Source organism: Camellia sinensis, chromosome 4, assembly GCF_055761805.1.
Source record: "Camellia sinensis isolate YWXY chromosome 4, ASM5576180v1, whole genome shotgun sequence".
Classification (NCBI taxonomy): Eukaryota; Viridiplantae; Streptophyta; class Magnoliopsida; order Ericales; family Theaceae; genus Camellia; species Camellia sinensis.
In genome coordinates, this window is record NC_138964.1 from 31,140,634 (window position 1) to 31,159,343 (window position 18,710).

Consider the following 18,710-nt stretch of genomic DNA (forward strand, 5'->3'; position numbering starts at 1 on the left):
ATATCGATATAAACATTAGGAATATTAGGATCCATAGTAATATAAGTAAAATAATACAAATGAACTAACAATTAATTTAAATAATGAGTAAAAAATAATAATTAATATATGTTCAAAAATAATTAATGAAAAAAATGAGTAGCTAATAAATTTAATTAACCTAGTCAATGTTACCGACTGGTGAATGCGATACAGAAATTAGCTTATTCTAATAAAAGTTTCTTGTTGCACAATTACAATTGTCACTTAGGGATGACACTTCAAAATTAATTGCGAGTTGAGAGATTGAGAGTTTAAGAGAGATTAAGAGTTTAATAGAGAGAGAATTGTTTGTGATATTTATTTTGAAAAATGGGGGATATTTATAGAAGTTTGGAAGATTGAAGTAAATTTATAAATAAATAAAAAATGACCGTTGTGTTAAACGGTAATATGACCATTCAATTATTTTTATTATTAATTTTTTTTTTAAGTCTATAAAGATACAGACATTTTTTTTTTTTTTTTTTTTTCATTCATTGCAAATTGCAATGATGATGTGAGCAATGCATGACAAGGGGGGCAAGGGGCAGGCGACACTGGCAGGGGCAGGCATCAGCTTTGCCTCCCGACAAGGAAATTACCCCATTTTTTTTCTCTCGTCTTTTTTTTTTTTTGGCGTTGTTACCAAGATTAAGCCTTTATTTTGTTTTTTTATTTTTTTAATTATTTAATCGTTGCAATTTGTGCTTTTTTATTACTATTTGGTGGGCCAGGTTGGGCCGTCTACAGGGTCCGAATTTTTTGACTGGGCTTGGGCTAGGCTTGGGCCCAACCCGGGCCCACCTCAGGCTGTGGGTAGGTTTTGAGCCACCCATGGGCCTCGGGCCATTTTTACACCCCTAATCGGAGGGATTTCTGATACACTCCCACCAACTAGCTCACGTTTGTATTTTTAAGTATAAGAAGACGACATTTGAAATAGTGTAAACTTGATCAATAGGGTTATACTAGAAGGATTATTTTGTACTCATTAAGTACATAAATTAAACTAGGTGGATGTCATTTAATATCACTTTACCATATAGTTCTTAATCTTATAGTGAGAAAGAAAATAGTATCCACCTAATTCGATTTATATTTTTTTTATTTGAACCTATTCATCCAACAATAAAAGAAATGAAAAAAACGATTTTGTCAAACCAATAAGTTAGACATTTTTCTTGGCATAAAAAACAATTATGTTGGTTTGAAAGATATTTTCATAAAGTAATAAACAAAATATATGTCCAAAATGTTAACAAGTAGATTTAGTAGCAGTGGTTCAAGACACTTCTTTTTTGTTTTTTTTTTTTCATTTGTTTTATTGTTGGATGAATAGGTTCAAATAAAAAAATATAAATCGAACTAGGTGGATACTATTTTCTTTCTCAGTATAAAATTAAGAGCTACATGGTAAAGTGCTATTGAATGACATCTACCTAGTATGATTTATGTACATATAAATTTTTGATTAATGACACCATTTAAAATAATTGATATACATAATATTTATTCGTAAATTAGGTACATAAACAGATATATAAATTGTTTATATAAAAAATAATTATGTTGGTTTGGAAGATATTTTCATAAAGTAATAAATAAAGTATATAGCGTAGTGGTATAAGACAATTTTTCTCTTCAGGCGGTCTTGAATTCGAACCCTCTTGACCATCATTTTTTTAATAGCCGAATGTGCATCTAGGACGTCCAGCAAGCACTATTGGATTGGAAAACGTGTTTAGTAGGTGCTTAATTTCTTTTATTAATTTTTTTAAGTCTATGACCTAAAGCTTTACAATAAATTATTTTTTTAACCTAAATTTCACGTCACAAAAAGCTTCAAAACACTAAGTTTAAAAATTATTAAAAAAAAATAACAAAAAAAAAATGGATATAAAAAACGTCAAAGAAAAAACACCAACAGTCCACTCCAAGATTGTAAAAAGTTATTAGATGGTCCAAAACCAAGATCATTGTGATTAATTTGTGGTCCGGTGAATTGACAATATTAACCTTATTTAAAAAGTTAACTATTTAATCGTTATTTTAATCCAATTCTCCTCTCAAAAAATGACTAGAAGGCCATAGGTTATTTTAATCGTTAACTTCTCCATAGCTTATTTTAACCCAATTTTTTATTTTATCTTTTAATAGGTTATTTTAACTCAATTCTCCTCTTAAAAAATGACTATAAGATCATAGGTTATTTTAATAGTTAACTTCTCAATAAATTATTTTAACCTAATTTTTTATTTTGTCTTTTACTAAGTTATTTTAGTAGTTAACCTCTCAAATAAGGTTAATATTGTCAATCCGTCAGACCGCAATCCCTTTGTTAGAGAAATGAGATAACGTCACAAGATTATGTGATAAATGAGCAGAACTCAATCAGCTGATGTTCTAAAACAGTCGATAATTTCTTCCTTCTCTGTGCTTAATTCCACAAACTTTCAACAGGCCCACATCAAGTCAACCTTTCCACTAGGGATGGGCAACGATTTATCCGAATCGCTCAAACCGTCCAATCCGCCCAACCCACATATAAATAGGCGGTTTCGCAAACATAATGCGGGCGGATGCGGTTTGAAATATGACAAATTTGTGGGTTGCGGGCGGGTCGCGGTTTAAACCCGCAACCCGCAAAAACCGTCCGCACTTTAATTATTATTATTATTATTATTTTTTATATACCAACTTTGTAACTTTTACAGGAGCACTATTATATTCTCTATGACACTAGGATCCTTATTTTTAAGTATTTCTCAACTTTCTTAATGCCGTAGAATTATCAAGTCCTAAACTTGGTTTCTTATATGATTTTCATTGGTGATTCATCCACTTTTTCCTAATAAAATTTTCCTTCTAATGGTCGATGGAACTTATAGTTTGATTATTGATTACTGAACTGGCAATTTTAATTGAGTACAACCTTTAATGCATTGATATACATTTTTTTCATGACAAAAATACTAGTGTAGAGTCTCTTTGTTTTGGGTACTTTCATTTAATGCATTGATATTCAATTTTTATTTATAAATTTTTTAAAAAATTGTTATCACAAATATATAAAATGAATCTGATGCCTAAATTCGCTGGAAAAAAAAACTTGAAAATTAATTTTTAAAGAAAAAAGTGTAAACCGCAAACCGCCCGCAACCGCCCGCACATTTGCAAACCCTATCCGCACAAACCGCACTGCGGGCGGTTGCGGGTTGACTTTTTCCCAAACCATATAGATGCGAACGGGTCAAAACCGAACCGCAAACCGCACAAAATCGATTCGCGAACACCCCTACTTTCCACCCACAGCCGTGCTACGTGAAAGAACCGAACAGAATCCGTATACGCCAAAGACCTTTTCTTCTACCCATGGTTGAAGAGGACCTAGGAGTCTCCGGCTGAAAAGCTGTCAACATTAAAATGAATTTCTACCACTGAAAAGCTGTCATTGAATCAAGTGGCCCATATGAATTATATTTCTACTTGTGGTTCACGTTCAAGTGATTAGATTTCCATTACACAAAAATTCAGAATAGATTGGAATTTCTACTCATATAGCAGCTGTAGCGCCACTGGATTTAGAGATGTGTTTGGATATAAAATTTGAGAAAACATTTAAAATCGGCAACCAAAATATTTAGGGATTGTCTGGGATGACTTAAATAAATGCGCTTTTTATCTTTTTACGAAAAGATGTACAGAAAAGTAGAGAGGTGATGTGATAAAAATAAATAAAAAATAAAAAGATAGATTATATTGGAGTTGCCAAACTTGACCTTAATTGGGAAAGTTTTCGGCAACTAAAATCTTACTTATGGCGGCTAAAAATTTAATCATCGAAAGTGTAATTTTTTTGTAGCATTTGTGAAATAAAAATTATTCTAAACATGTCCAAATATAAGAGTCTACATAGAAATGGATACACTGCATTGCAATCCTAGTACAGCATATAAAAATTTTAAGGATCAAACTCTTTCGTTTCTAAACATAAAAAATTTGTTGCAAAAAAATTATTTATAATCAACAATCAAATGATTGCGAGAGACATCTCCCTTTTCTTCTTAATCCTACATTTATTTCCTCCAAAAATATTTTATCAATAATAAAACCCTTACATATCAAAGTATTTTTAAAAAATAATTTTCTTATATTTAATTTTTTTTTTTTTTAAAAAAAAAATAGTATGCTAAGAATTGTATCGGTGAGGGAAGTGATAGGCTGATGGTGATAGTTGTAGTAGTGGTGGTGGGGGTGGTAGAGGTGGTAGGGTTTGAGGTGGTAGTAATAGTGGTAGTGATGGTGGTGGTGATGATAATGGAGGTGTTTGGGAACCCAAGTTTGAGGCTAAAATAGCTTCAAATACTAAAAAAGTCAAATAGCCTCAAATAGTACCCTAAAGTAATGATTTATATTTAAAAAAAAAAAAAAAAAAGCAGTCGGCAGTGGGCAGCCTACACTGTCACGTTGACAGTGTAGGCACAGTGTAGTGCCAGCCTAGTCCCACATGCTGAAATGACAATTTTGCCTATGTAGACCAATTCTGGAAAAAGTGAGGTTAGGGATAAATTTGTCATTTCAATCTCAAACATCATTTCAAACACATTTTTTAATACAACAACTCAAATAAAAATCTATCTTATCAGTCCAAACATAAAAAACTAAAATAACTTACTAAAATAGTCAAAAAGTCTAAAATAGTCACTTTCCAAACACCCACAATGTGATGTAGTCACTAAGGTTTGAAAGATAAAAATATAGTGAGAATCAATTTTTAGGAAAAATATTTTTGTTAGTAAAAGTGTCATGATTATATTTTTAATGACGAAATTTGAACATTAGTGATGCATCATTATACTTTTGAGATCAAAATTTTTTGTTTGTATTTATTAGTGGCATTTTCAAATTTTGTTATTAAAAGTAATTTTTTTTTTTAACGTTTTAGGGACATTTTAGCAATGATCCTCTCCATGACAAATATTGGTTGCTAAATATTTTTTACAATTAAATTTTCACTTTTAGGGATAAAAAATTTTAATTTCTAAAACTCTTATATATTGTAGGGGTGAGCATGATTCGATTGGTCTGGATTGAGATGAACCCAGGATCAATCCGTTATCTACGGTTTTTGAAAAATTAGAACCAATCCAATCCGTTTAAATCGTAGAATCAATCTAAACCAATCCATTTAAACACATATTAGATCGGTTTAGGACTACGGATTTATATAATTAAATAACAAAATATATATATATATATATATATAAAACATTTTAATTTCATAAAAATATAAATATAGTATCATATTAGTTCTACAATAGCAACATGTCTTTCCATAATAGCGACATACTATTCTAGAATTTAAATAACCATAAGAAAATTGGTTCCACTATAAGTATTTAGACTATTACAAATTAAAACTAAAAACTAACAAACAAAAATAAAAGAAGATATTATGCTGGTTTAGATTTGAGTTTAGGTTTTATATAGAATAAAATAGAATACTATGTGAGAGGGTATATAATATAAATATAGGCTATTTGTATACGGTCCAGATTGGTTCCGAAACAGTGGAATTTTATCCGGAACCGATCCGTGAACTACGGATTTTTAATTTTTCAATCCGGAATCAAATTACGGATTCAAAAAATCAATCTAAACCTAATAGATTAGACTAAACTAAATCGAATTATGGATTTTATAGATTTCTTACCCAATCCTAATATATTGTAATGTGTGTTGATAAGGCTTTGGGTTTTTTTTTTTTTTTTTTCAACGCTTCTGGAGTGTTGAACAATTGTCACACAAACAAATTTGTTTTCAGTTGATTTTTGTTTTTGAAATACTTCTTCCGTTTCAAAATATTAATCTTTTATTTTACATTTCATTATTTTAAAATATTAGTCTCTTTTCAAAAATCAAGAAATAAAATAATATAAATTTACTATTTTGTCCTTCTTTTAAATTTATTAATAACACAAAAAGTACAATTATGTTAATTGATATTTTTTTTTAAAAAAAGTACTATCAAAAGATAATTTTAAAAAATTAATATTTTTAAAATATAACAATTATACTATTAAAAAAATTAAATTTTCTAAAAGTAACTATTATTTTAAAACAGATGGAGTATCAAATGTCAAAAATGCAATTTTTTATCAAAACAAATCTAGCGTTAATTTCGGGAAATTTCATGTGTCAATTGAAGAATCGTGTTCTACAAGTTGATGGCCTCGAGTTCTGATTGTCTCTGGGCAATGAAAATGGACAGAACAATGCAGTATGTGAGCTTATTGTATGATTATTTTGCCTATGTTTGGAAAGACGGTTTTGTGATTTTTTTGGTTAAAATAGTTACAAAAAATAAAATAGATTTTTTAATTTAATAAGATAAAATATCACATCTAACTTATAACCATTACATCTTTTCTCTAAAAAAAAATCAAAAAAGCTAAAAGCCCTTCTCGAACAAAGTTTTTTAGCCCCTGGCCAAAATAGCAATAAATGCCAAAAAAATAAAAAGCTAATTCACTTCCCAAACGAAGCCTTTGGTGATTCAAATAATTATTTTTATAAAATTTATTGGGTAAATTATTAATGTAAAAAAATGAGATTAATCAGATATTCATAACCAATTGATCATGTCACAAAATGAGTGATGTACCAATAAATTTTAAATAATGATCTTATGAACTGTTTGGTCTTCTATTTTTCTTGATCCAAAGGTCTCATTCTACTGTGAATTGCCTAAAGTGCTAAGTATAAAAGTGAGCATGTTATATGTTGAGGGATAAATGTGGGTTTTCTCATAATATTAAAATTACTAAATGTAAGACTTCAAAAAAAAATAAAAATAAAATCTTAGTATATTTTTTTCCAATAGTAAGACTCCAATGTAATATACTAAAAAACTCCTTAGTGTACTTTTCTCCAACGTAACAACGTAACATTTAAAAAAATTCCTCAGTGCATTTTTTTTCAAATGTAATATTTTAATCAATATAATACACAAAAACTCCTTATCGTATTTTTCTCAAACGTAACACTCAAATATAACATATTAAAAAAATTATTTAGTGTACTTTTATCAAATGTAATAACGTAACATTATTTAAAAAAAAATAAACTGCTTAATATATTTTTCTCAAATATAATACTCCAATACACTTTTAGAGAAAAACGTAATATTCTAATGTAACACACTAAAAAACTCTTTAGTATATTTTTCTCACACATAACAATGTAACATTCCAAAAAAACTTCATAGTGTATTTTTTTTTTCAAATGTAACATTCAAATTAATTTAATACACAAAAATTCTTCAATATACTTGCTTACAACGTAGCACTCTAATGTAATAACAATAAAAATGTAGATTTTCATACTCCACGACCAACACTTCAACCACAAACCCTCCAAAAAAAAGTGTTTCACATCCCACCTTTCCATTCTCATCCCAAAAATAAATCAAAAAATTAAAAAAATAAATCACAAAAAGACATTAACTTAAACTCAAATGGTATTAAATCAAATAAATACAACTTTTTAAAACAAAAATGACTAATTGATTTATACAAAAACTCTTAAAGTTAAATGAATCAACATTTTTTCATATGAAATTTATAAATAAAATTTCAGTCACAAAACTATACCAAATTAAATAAATAAACGTCAACAAACTCACTTAACATGAAACCATTTAAACGAGGAAAAATGATTCATACCTCTAAAAAAAAAGCTCTAAAAGAGCTCTAATTTGTCATTTTCTCCCTCTTTTTTTGTCTTCTACTACACTGTTTTTTTTTTTTTTTTTTTAATTCATGACAACTCATTAGAGCTGTACGGCTGGTGCTCTAATTAGAGCTCTCCAGCAGCTCTGTTAAACGAGTCCACAAAATATGAACGGCACCCTTTCACCTTTTTTTTTTTTTTTTTTTTTTTTTTTTTTTTTGGGGTGGTGGTGGTGGTTAGGTTTTCTTTTTTCAACAATGATTTAGACCACTAAAAAATACACCACTAATAGCACTAATACATTGGGAATGACAAAAAAAATAATAAAAAAATAAAAACAAGGCATAGAAAGTGGGCGGGGTCCACTGCCACATCATTAGTGCTCCCTTTAGTGATCCCCTTTTAGTGCTCCCAAGCATTTTTCTTCTTTTTTTTGGGTAAGTAGTTGGTTAGGTTTTCAGTCACAAAATTATGCCAAAATAAATAAATAAAAGTCAATAAACTCATTGAAAATGAACTATTTAAACAAGTCCACAAAATATGAACGGCCTTTCACTTCCGCCGCCGGGGGAGATTTGGGATGTTCTAAAAAAGTGTACTTTTTGATTTATTGACTTATATGGGTTGGGTTTGATATGATGTGTTAGAGAGGTGATATGATTTAAATAAGATGATGTGACTTAAATAAGATAATGACTTTTTTGATTTTTTAACTTTTTTAAGTTATGCCAAACCAAGTCTTAAAGTACCTATTATATGCAAATTATCGTAATTTGTGATGTTGAACATAATGGGTTATAGTTGAATACCATTTGAAATATAATCAAAATAATAATCACAAACAATTATAACTCTTTGAGAAGGGAGTAGTTTATTTTTTATAAGGTATATATATTCAAAAATTATCTTTACGGATTATTTAGAAGAAGTATAATTTAAAAAAAAAAATGAATAACTATTGATACTCAAAAGATAAAAAAAAACAAAAAGTTGGGAGAACCAATAGCAAAAAATATGTATTGTGAATTAGAACTTCAAAGACCCTAAATATTTTGTAATAATATATAGTAAACATAATAGATAAAAATTAACAAATTGATGAAAACAATTATTTAAGTGAAATTATGTTTAAAAAAAATGTAGAATAATTAAAGATGAAAAAAAAAATGATGAAAATGGGAGAGGAAGTTTGTGAGATGAAATTTTAATTCTAATTTTTTTTAATTTCATAATTTTGGATTAAAATTTGAAAGATAGATATAAAGGGAAAATTTTTAACAAGATTTAATGGTAATTTATGAAAAAACCTAATTTATTTCTTTATCAGATAATTTAATTCAATTTTATTTTTAATGTTCAATTATTTTAGAAAAAATTATTGGAAAGTCTTAATTTTAAAACTTTTATATTATTTGGTCCTACGTTTTAAATAGTTGATTAAGGAGTTTTTATTAAGTGTAATATGTGATCAATAAGTCATTTTTTCAAAAGTGAATGGATATTGATTAGATGAATATACCCTCAAAAATTAATTGAAGAAATTTGTTTTTTTCCTTTTTTTTTTTTTTTTTTTGGGATGTGTGAACACATTGGAGAGGGGTGAAATTCCCGTTTACAAAGGGTTCCAAGGGAGGAACAGGGCTTTGAATCTTTTTGTCCGAGGTGAACGAGAGGTTATTGGTAGACGACGTGAACACATTTAGGTCAAGTTTGGTATCTTTAAAATAATTTATTTTTTTTATTTTTTTATTTTTTTTTATCATATTATTTTTTTTATTTTTTTACATAAAAAATATATTTATTTAGATCATTTCAAACAATCCTTACCGTGAGTATCACTAGATGATGTCACACAGTGGACGTGACAATGTGGACACATTTACAAGTACCACTAGATGACGTGAACACATTTAGGCTTAGTTTGGGGTATATTGAAAAGCGCAGTGATTGAGGGCCCGACGTTTTCGGGGCTCGAATGCCCCGAAATTCCGTTTAAGGTAAAAAAAAAAAAAAAAAAAAAGGAAAAAAGAAAGAAAAAAAAAAACAGTTTCCAAAATTAGAAATTAGGGGCATTAGGGGCAAATTTTTTAGGGCCACCAATCATTTTTGTATTGAAAAAGTGAAAAAATTATTATTTTATTTAAGTCATATCATTTTATTTAAGTCATATTAATTCTTTATTATATCGCTTCAAATTCAACTTATACCCAATTTATACTTCATAAATAATAAAAAAATATATTTATTTATATCATTTCAAACCATCCTTTTTAATGGGTAACACTGAACGGATATAGTTGCTTATTTGGTCCAAAGTGGATACGGGCAAATTGGTTATAGTGGATGAGTCCGGATTCTCGGCCGCCCTTTCCGGCGGCCGAGGCAACAGCCCCCCAAAACGACGTCGTTTTGGGGGTTTTTTGAAATTTTTTTTTTTTTTTTTTTTCCTGGATAACCCCCAAAACGACGTCGTTTTGGGGGGCTGCTGGAAAGGGCCGCCCAAAAGGGCGGCCGAGGATCCAAATTCATAGTGGATACCACTAGATGATGTCATACTGGCAACAACAATCACATCACACACGTGGCATGTTCACACCTAAAAATCTACTTCACACTTTATTGCAAAACAACAAAATACTATTAAGATACTATTAAGATGTGTTTGTTTGGATGGACTGATTAAGGAAGATTGTAATCTATTAAATTATTAATTTCAGAATACATTATTTTCAGATTATTTAATTAGATTAGATTTGTATCTTATGTTTATTTAGTAATGAGATTAGATGTCTGGATTGAATTATTTTTAGTGAATCCAATGTTTGATTAGATGGACTGAATAAGATAAATGTTCAAAAGACTATTTTATCCTTGTAATTCATAATTTTTATTTAATATATAATTTTAAATTTGTAATCTATAATTTAAAAACACTAAAAAAAATTAATTTATAAAGCTATAATTTTTAATTTATTATTTTCAATTAAATTAAATTTATAATTTATAATTTTTATTTAATATATAATTTTAAATTAACAACAATAAAAAATAATTTTATTTAATATATAAATTAAATTTTCAACAACTCTAAAAAAATTTAATTTATAAGGCCATAATTTATAATTTATTATTTTTAAATAAATTTATTTTATAATTTATATTTTTTATTTAATATGTAATTTTAGATTAACAACACTAAAAAAATAATTCAATTTAATATGTAAATTTAATTTTTTAACAACACAAAAAAAAATTTAATTTATAAGGCCATAATTTATAATTTAAATTTTTTATTTAATATATAATTTTAAATTAACAACACTAAAAAAATAATTTATAAATGTTCAAAAGACTATTTTGCCATTTTCTAATTGTTTGCTAAGTAATAGTGTGAGAGTAAAATGGACATTTCAGAGCCTAATCCCATAGGATACCAATCCCATAGAAACAATCCCACTCGCCCCTATGGGATAGGTTAGTCTCACAAATATGGGACTAATAATTCGAAGACTATTAATATAGAGCAAAAAAAATAAAACAAATAATGAACTATTAATCCGATAAAATTAATAATCCAATCACATACCCTAATCTTTCAAAAACAAACACACTCTTAGGACGTTTTTTTTTTCAGGAAACGGAAAACCACACACCCTTATCACATGTTCACACCTAAAAGTCTACATGTTCACACCTAAAAATCTACTTCACACTTGTTGCAAAACAACAAAGGAGTTTTCTTAAGTGTGCAAGTGCACACCATGTGCCACTTACACAAAAAGTGTAAGTGTAAGGTGTAAGTATAAGTATAAGGTGTAAGTGTAAGGTGTAAGTGTAAGGTGTAAGGTGTAAGTGGGTTGCACATGGTGTGCAACTTCAAAAAAGGTGTAAGTGTAAGGTTTAATTTTTTACAAAAGGTGTAAGTGTAAGGTGTAAGTGTAAGGTATAAGGTGTAAGGTGTAAGTTGCACACCATAACCAAACCCAACAACAAAATACTATTCCGAAAGATAACTTTTTTGGTTTTCGTCTTTCTTATTTTTAGTGAATATTTTTTAAATTTTACATATATTTTTTTTATTTTTTTAAATATATTTTACTTAGATATATTTAAAAAATAAAAAATTTATGAAAAAATATTTTTAAAAATTAATAAATACATAAAAATACAAAAAATATACTAAATTTTTGTAATTTTTTTTATATTTTTTGGTATTTAGTGAATTTTTAAAAGATTTTTTTTACAATTTTTTTATTTTTTAGGTATATTTATGTTAGATGTGTCTAAAAAGTAAAAAAATTGCTTAAAACATTTAAAAAATTCAGTAAAAACAAAAAAATACAGAAAATAAGAAAATAAAATTTTCTGAAAAGTGTTTTTTGAAAAGTGAAAACAAACAAGATAAATTTAGGTCTCGTTTGACAAGTGTTCTTTTTAGCTAAAAAATCAAAAAGTTACTAAAAAAACTAAAAAGCCAACAATCCATACCAAAAAATCAAAGATTTTATTTTTTCTCTACTTTTTGTACATCTTTTCGTAAAAAATTAAAAAAATCATCCCAAACATATTAATTTTTTTTTAAATCATATTTTAACTAAAAAAATTTAAAAAAAAAATTATTAAAAAAATATATTCCCAGACAAGACCTTAGTACGCTTGTCAGGAAATGGAGACACACACCTCATTCCCATATTTACGTTAATCTGACCGTGTATTTTTGGTCATTGTTGTTCAATAATTTCTACAGGTTTACATCAATTTGACCTTTGAAGCAAACTCCTAACCACATAACTCAAACATTATCGTTTTCAGAAAATATATATGCACCAAAAAAATAATAATAATTTAAAAATTAGATTTGTGAATCAAATTTATTATAATATTAACTGATAGGATTCTTGTGCCATATACACCCTCTTTTAGAGTACCTACTATATGCAAATTATCATAATTTGTGATGTTAAACATGATGAGTTATAGTTGAATACCATTTGAAGTATAATCAAAATAATAAGGGAGTAGTTTATCTTTTATAATGTATATATATATATATATATATTTTCAAAAATTATCTTTACGGATTATTTAGAAGAAGTATAATTTAAAAAATGAATAACTATCCAAATTCAAAAGATAAAAACAAAAAGTTGGGAGAACCAATAGCAAAGAACTTCAAAGACCCTAAATATTTTGTAATAATATATGGTATACATAATAGATAAAAATTAACAAATTGATGAAAACAATTATTTAAGCGAAATTATATTAAAACAAATGTAGAATAATTAAAAATGAAAAAAAAAATGATGAAAATGGGAGAGAAGTTTGTGAGATGAAATTTTAATTTTAATTTTTTTTAATTTCATAATTTTGGATTAAAATTTGAAAGCTAGATCTAAAGGGAAATTTTTTAAAAAGATTTAATAGTAATTAATGGAAACTCCTAATTTATTTCTTTATCAGATAACTTAATTCAATTTTATTTACAATGTCCAATTATTTTATGACCAATAACATTATGACAAATCATTTTTCTAATAATATTGAAAAATCTAAGAAAAGTTAATGAGTTTAAACTTCATACTTAAACCAAATTTCAAAAATTTAAACCAAACTAAAATAAATTAAAACCTAAAAATTTAATTTCTCCATACTTATCCATCTCTCTTCATAACTCACCGCCGCCTACCGCCACCTACCGCCACCCATCATTGGCACCGCCTTCCCTTATCAGACAGAAAACAAAACAAAAAAAATAATAATAATAAATCTTGAAAATTATTTAAAAAATAAAATTTGTAGATCAAGTTTATTATGAATGTTGATTCGTGTAACATCAAGTTTAAATTTATATCATACATATGCTATATTTTAAAATTACTTTTCAAAGTACTTTTCAGATCATACAAGGTTTAGTTTCTAACAAACTAAAAGCTAATAATCAAAAAATAAAAACTCTCCCTACTTAATAATTGTAAGTAAAACTATACCAATCATTATGGCAAAAAAAATAAAAATTGTAAACAGTACCAAATGGACTCATAATTTCCGATTAAGTTCCATATCAAAGTTATATTTCCACAAATTCAACTTTGAAAAAGTTGAAGTGGATTTTTATTGGAAAACCAATGTATACGTTATTTGAACTCAGCCAATAATTTTGTCGTCCAAATATATATATTTTTTAAATCACTAAAAATTAAAAAAAATATATATTTATGTATGTAAAAGAAAGTACAATGCATAATATAAACCAGACTACGTCAATAAAGTGTTGGAAATTTTGATTTTATAGGCTTATTTTTGGATTAATTTTGAGTTTAACTTGGAGCTTATTTTGGGTTAACTTTTAATAATTGGTCCATGTTATTTTAATTAGCTCAATGTTGACTAGGATTTTCAAAAGAAAATGGCTATTGAGTTTGTTCAGGTCAACTCACAAAGTTGAATAATTTACAATTTTTATATAAAAGCATGACACATGATGTTTGTGTGCACATTTTTCATTAAAAATACTAAAAGTTGAAATTAATTTGATCAAATTGAGACAATCATAAATTTTATATTAAAATTGAGCCAATTAAAATTACAGATACCAAATAGCATAAGGATCAAAATATAAGAATTACCTGCATAATTTGGCGATAAAAAAAAAAACACGAAGAAGTCCCAAGGCTTTGGCTCTATAAATACATATATTTGGCTCTCCGTTAGTGTATACAAGTTGATCAGCACAATTTCTCATCATAATAATACTATTCTATATTTGACACAAAATATGGAGCAAACAAATTCAACTTTTCTCAGTTGTCTACTTAGTACATCTGTACTTTGTTTCATTTTCTTTTTCATGAACCCTCTTGAACTAATTACCACTGCCAAGGGCAACCCCAGTTTAGTTCTCACCAACCAAACAGACCATCAGGCTCTGCTTGCAATCAAAGATTTGATAAAAGGAGATCCTCTAGGTGCCTTGAGCTCATGGAACCATTCCATTCACTTTTGCAATTGGCAAGGAGTCTCATGCGGTCATCGACATCAACGTGTGACAGTCCTAAACATATCATCTCTCGCATTGGTGGGTTCTGTATCTTCTCAAATTGGGAACCTCACCTTCCTTAGGAGGATTGATCTCGGTAACAATAGTTTTCATGGCGAAATCCCACAAGAACTTGGCAAGTTGTTTCGTCTGCAGCACCTTCTGCTTTTGAATAACTCTTTCCAAGGTGAATTTCCAACCAATTTGACTCATTGTTCACACTTGAGATATATCGATATGCGTGGTAACCGTCTAGGAGGTAAAATTCCTACCGAGCTAGGTTCTTTGTCCGAACTGATGTCTTTGAAACTTTCAAACAATCATTTCACTGGAACTATCCCACCATCAATTGGGAACCTTACCATTCTAAGTTTGCTTGGTCTAATGTACAATAATCTAGAGGGAAGCATTCCCACCCAACTTGGGCAGCTTTCCAAGTTGGAGTTTCTTCAGTTGTCGGCAAACAATTTGTCTGGTATGGTTCCTAATTCGCTTTACAACATCTCATCAATCTATTTATTCTCCATCACTTTCAACCAATTGCATGGAATTCTACCACCAGATTTAGGCTTGACACTTCAAAATTTATTAGGATTTTATGTTGAATCCAATCAATTCTATGGCCAAATTCCATCGTCAATAGCCAATGCAACGGGACTTGTGCAAATTGATTTTAGCAGAAATTCTTTTACTGGGTCCATGCCTAAAAGTCTGGGAACACTTGATGCTTTGGAAGTATTAAATGCTCATCAAAATTCACTTGGCAATGAATTAATGAGCATCGTCACTTCTTTATCCAATTGTTCCAATCTACAAATTTTGGATTTGGCTACAAATCAATTTAAAGGTTTGTTGCCTCATTCTATTGCAAATCTCTCCCAGATCACTTGGTTGATTCTACGAAGCAACTATATATCTGGAAGCATACCTCTTGATATTGGGAACCTTGTCAATTTGAAATCCATCAATCTAGGTGAGAACATGCTTATAAGTAGCATTCCAAATTCCATTGGAAAACTGTCCATGTTGGAAAAACTCACGCTTGATCAAAATAACATCTCTGGAGAGATTCCATCGTCTATTACAAACCTGAGTAGGCTTGGTGTACTTGACCTATCAACAAATATGATTAAGGGAAACATTCCTATTTCTTTACACAATTGTACCAATCTACAACGCATTCATCTTGATTACAATCATCTCATGGGAGCAATACCCTATCAAATCTTTGGTTTGTCTTCCCTCATTAGTCTGTCCTTGAGTCAAAATTACTTAACAGGACTACTACCACAAGAAGTGGGTAAGTTGAAAAATCTGAATGCACTATTTGTATCAGAAAATAAACTATTTGGAGAAATCCCCACCACTCTCGGCAATTGTGAAGTTTTAGTATTCCTCTACATCGAAGGTAACCTTTTCGAAGGTACAATTCCGATGACCTTCAAACAATTGAAAGGTATTCAAGAACTAGATGTTTCTAGGAACAACTTGTCTGGACAGATTCCATGGTTTCTCGGGGAGTTTCGATTCTTTCAATATCTCAATCTTTCTTACAATATGTTTGATGGTGAAGTTCCGAATGGAGGAGTTTTCACAAACATTAGTGCCTTCTCAATTGTTGGAAATAGTAAGCTATGCGGAGGAATTAGACTATTGCAATTGCCTGCATGCCCTATGCAAGCCTTAAATGAAAGGAAACGACCTTTCAACCATAGAGTAATAGTTCTAATAGTTACTCTCACTATTGTTCTATTATCATTGGGCATTTTAGCTATTATTTACCAAAACAAAAGGTCAAGACAGCAAGTCAAATTAGCCTTGCCTTTGCAAAACCAATATTTACAAGTTTCTTATGGAGAACTTTTTCAAGCAACCAATGGATTCTCTCCAGCCAACTTAATTGGTGAGGGAGGCCATGGTTATGTTTATAAGGGGATTCTCAACTCCGATGAACAAATTGTTGCTGTGAAGGTGCTCAAACTACACGAACGTGGAGCGAACAAGAGTTTTCTTACAGAATGTGAAGCATTGAAGAATATTCGCCATCGAAATCTCGTCAAGATAATTACAGCTTGCTCAAGCATTGATTTTCAAGGCAACGACTTCAAGGCTTTGGTCTTCAAGTTCATGGAAAATGGGAGCTTAGAAAATTGGTTACACCCAAGTCTTTTAGAGCAACATGAACCTAAGAACTTGAACTTTGTTCAAAGGCTAAACATTGCCATCGATGTGGCATGTGCATTGGATTATCTTCACCATCATTGTGAAATGGCTTTTATTCATTGTGATTTAAAGCCAAGTAATATTCTTCTTGACGGTGACTTGTGTGCCCATGTTAGTGATTTCGGCATGGCCAAGATTTTTTCAACAACCATTGGAATATCCAATCATCAGCAATCAAGTTCAAATGGGATGAGAGGAACAATTGGCTATGTTGCTCCAGGTAATTGTTTATATTTATTGCTTTTTATGTTGAAATTGATTGAGAAATATTATCTAGTTACATTATATTATTATTTTGCAGTAAACAAAAAACCAATTACGAGATTATATAGAAATTAAGCCTAATTTTATAGATGACTTTCCTTGAATTTTCCTTGTTGTTTGTATAGCTACCGCAACAAATTAAAAATCAACTCTTGTCCTACCTCTATGATATTCGAACATAGATATTAACCCTTGAGATAATTTTATCTTTTGAAATGTTGAAGTTTTTTTTTTTTTTTCTGCAAAAGAAATTCAACTTATTAGTTCAGCAATCATACCAAAATTAAAAAATTTGGGCATTTTTTTTTCACTACTTCATATTGCAGAGTATGGTATGGGTGAGGAGGTATCAACACAAGGTGATATGTACAGTTATGGAGTATTACTACTGGAAATGTTCACAGGAAAAAGACCAACTAATAACATGTTTACAGGCAATTTAAACCTCCATAACTACATAAAAATGTGTCTTCCGGAGCACGTAATGAAGATCGTTGATCCCCAAATCATATTGGAAATGGAAGATGAGCCAAGTAAGAGCAGGCAAAGTAGTACAACTAACATTTCTAAACTAGAGGCTTGCCTAGTACCAGTCCTTCAAATTGGAGTTTCATGTTCTGCTGAAATGCCAAGTGAGAGAATGAGTGTGAAAGATGTTCTCAAAGAACTACACAAGATTAGAAATGTATTTCTTGGGGTTAGAGGACAAAGGCATTAGGATGGAAGAAGAAACGATTCTTAACTAAAGCCGTATCTGTAGGTTATTTTGATGTTCAAGAATTTTCTTTCCTTCACTTTTCTTATCTCCCCTCTTTCTTTTCTGAATCTATAATTTTTAAGCTAGAAAAGGCATGAAAGTGGTTGTACTTGTGGCATTGTCATCAAATATTTATCACTAGTTAAGGTTTCTATATGTTTATATGTATGCCTTCTCTATCTAGTTTTGTCAAAGTTTCATTTTTTGATTTATGCTCTCAAGTTGTTCTATTGTACTTGTACATAAGAGAGCTTGGCTCAAAAAAAAAAAAAAACTGATGCCACATAAGCTAAAAAAGAGAAATAAAAAAAATAAAAAATAAAAGATTTAGCTCATAATGTGATGGATTATGAAATTATCATACATTAAATACTAACCAGCATCACTCATATAAATTATTGAGGAATGAGGAAAATGTTTCATTTATGTTGATTTCACTTTCATCATATATTAATCTAAAACTTAAGGTGATGGTGTATTGGTGTTAGTGACATATTAGTTAGATGCAAAACTAAAACTTAATCAATGTATATAGGGAAATATGAATATAATCTTTATTATGAGGAAAACAAAAATTTACTAGTAGAAAGTGTTGAAAAAATAAAAAACACAATGCTACCAACAATCTCCTAGTATAATAAAAAATCCCAAACTGCAAGTTAGTATAACAATAGT

General features: G+C 29.0%; 1 protein-coding gene across 2 annotated transcripts; it reads left to right on the forward strand.

Annotated features, from left to right (window-relative positions):
• The first annotated feature begins 14,478 nt into the window (after positions 1-14,478).
• LOC114293131 (uncharacterized) lies at positions 14,479-18,191 on the forward strand. Of its 2 annotated transcripts, none has more exons than XM_028237163.2 (2): positions 14,479-17,234; positions 17,605-18,191. In XM_028237163.2, exons 1-2 carry the CDS (start codon positions 14,531-14,533, stop codon positions 17,994-17,996), a joined length of 3,096 nt encoding a protein of 1,031 aa, XP_028092964.2. In that variant the 5' UTR covers positions 14,479-14,530; the 3' UTR covers positions 17,997-18,191. The 2 variants fall into 2 exon arrangements, with proteins under 2 accessions (XP_028092964.2, XP_082780667.1); XM_082924541.1 differs by having other exon boundaries at positions 17,713-18,191.
• The last annotated feature ends 519 nt before the right edge of the window (positions 18,192-18,710 follow it).